At 61.4% G+C, this 1,125-nt stretch overlaps 1 protein-coding gene across 1 annotated transcript; it reads right to left on the bottom strand.

The window, feature by feature from the left end:
• Nucleotides 1-34: 34 nt before the first annotated feature.
• On the bottom strand, nt 35-1,109 carry BBK36DRAFT_1164155 (hypothetical protein; the record flags this gene model as incomplete). Its single annotated transcript, XM_024894622.1, has 2 exons — nt 35-47; nt 115-1,109. Coding segments are annotated over 2 exons (1,008 nt in total), but the record flags the coding sequence as incomplete, so codon positions are not given.
• Nucleotides 1,110-1,125: the final 16 nt, after the last annotated feature.

Genomic DNA, 1,125 nt, shown 5'->3' on the forward strand with positions numbered 1-1,125 from the left:
GGTGCAAGAGAAAAGGACGAGCCGCGGGAGTCTGTTAGATTGGGACGCTGGGCGTTGTTTAGTGAGTTGAGTGTTAAGTTGGACATGGAACTCGTCATGCTTGGAGCAGCAAACGCGGAGCTAGAGTTTGAAATTGTGGAGGAGTAATTTGATGTCAGGGGTGGAGGAGAGAAGCTCTTGGCTGCTGTGCTCGCGGCGTTGGAAGAAGAAGACCAGCTGAAGCTGGGTGCTGCCGCGGCGGAAGCGGGCTGCGACGGCGTCGGCTGCAGCGGCTGGCTGAACTGCGTCGACGTGGGCGTCATGACCTCGAAGCGGTTGAGGTCCGGGGTGACGGTGCGGAACGACGACTGCTGGCTCTGCAGGGCGAGGGGCTGCTGCTGCTGCTTCACGGGCGGGCTCGTCGTGGGCTGCGTCGACCAGGAAAAGGACGGCGTCTGGGGCGTGGCCGTCGACGATCGACTGGCGGCGGCAGAGGCCACGCGCGGCGAGTCGTCCCACGTGGGCGTTCTCGTGACGCTAGACGAGCCGCCGCCGGTTCTTCCCTTGACCAGCGCTTCGAAATCGTCCTCGTTGCCGCCGTTGGTGGCGTCAAAGGCGGTGCCCGTCACGCCGCCAAAAGCCATAAAGTCTTCGTTGGCAGCGGCCGTCGAGCCGTTGGCCGAGCCGGAGAGCTCCTGTAGCTTCCTCGTCTGTTCGTCTTCGACTTTGCGCGACAGCGTCTTGATGAGGTCCATGAAGGACTGGAACTGCTGGAGGTTGAGGAGCGGTCCCAGGCTCATGGTCCACAGGATGGGCAAAATGTCCATGGCCACGAACTCGGCGTCGGCTGTCTGCCCGACGACGTACATGAGGTCGCGCGCGGCCATCATGACGGCGGGCTCCTTTGTCTTGATGCCCTTGACCAAAGGCACAATCTTCTCCTGCATCGTGTATTTGTCGAGAGCGCTGGATGATGAGGACTTTTTGCTTCCTTGCAGGCCACTGAGACCTCCGTCGTCGACGCTGGAATCGTTGGAGCCGCCGCAGAGAACGACGAAAGCCTGGAGGCCGCGGACTTTGATGGCGAGACTGTTGGTCCGACTAAAGACGGCCGCGACGACGGGGAATAACTCATTCTTGATGGTG

The sequence above is a fragment of the Trichoderma citrinoviride genome (genome assembly GCF_003025115.1).
Source record: "Trichoderma citrinoviride strain TUCIM 6016 unplaced genomic scaffold BBK36scaffold_476, whole genome shotgun sequence".
NCBI classification, from domain to species: domain Eukaryota; kingdom Fungi; phylum Ascomycota; class Sordariomycetes; order Hypocreales; family Hypocreaceae; genus Trichoderma; species Trichoderma citrinoviride.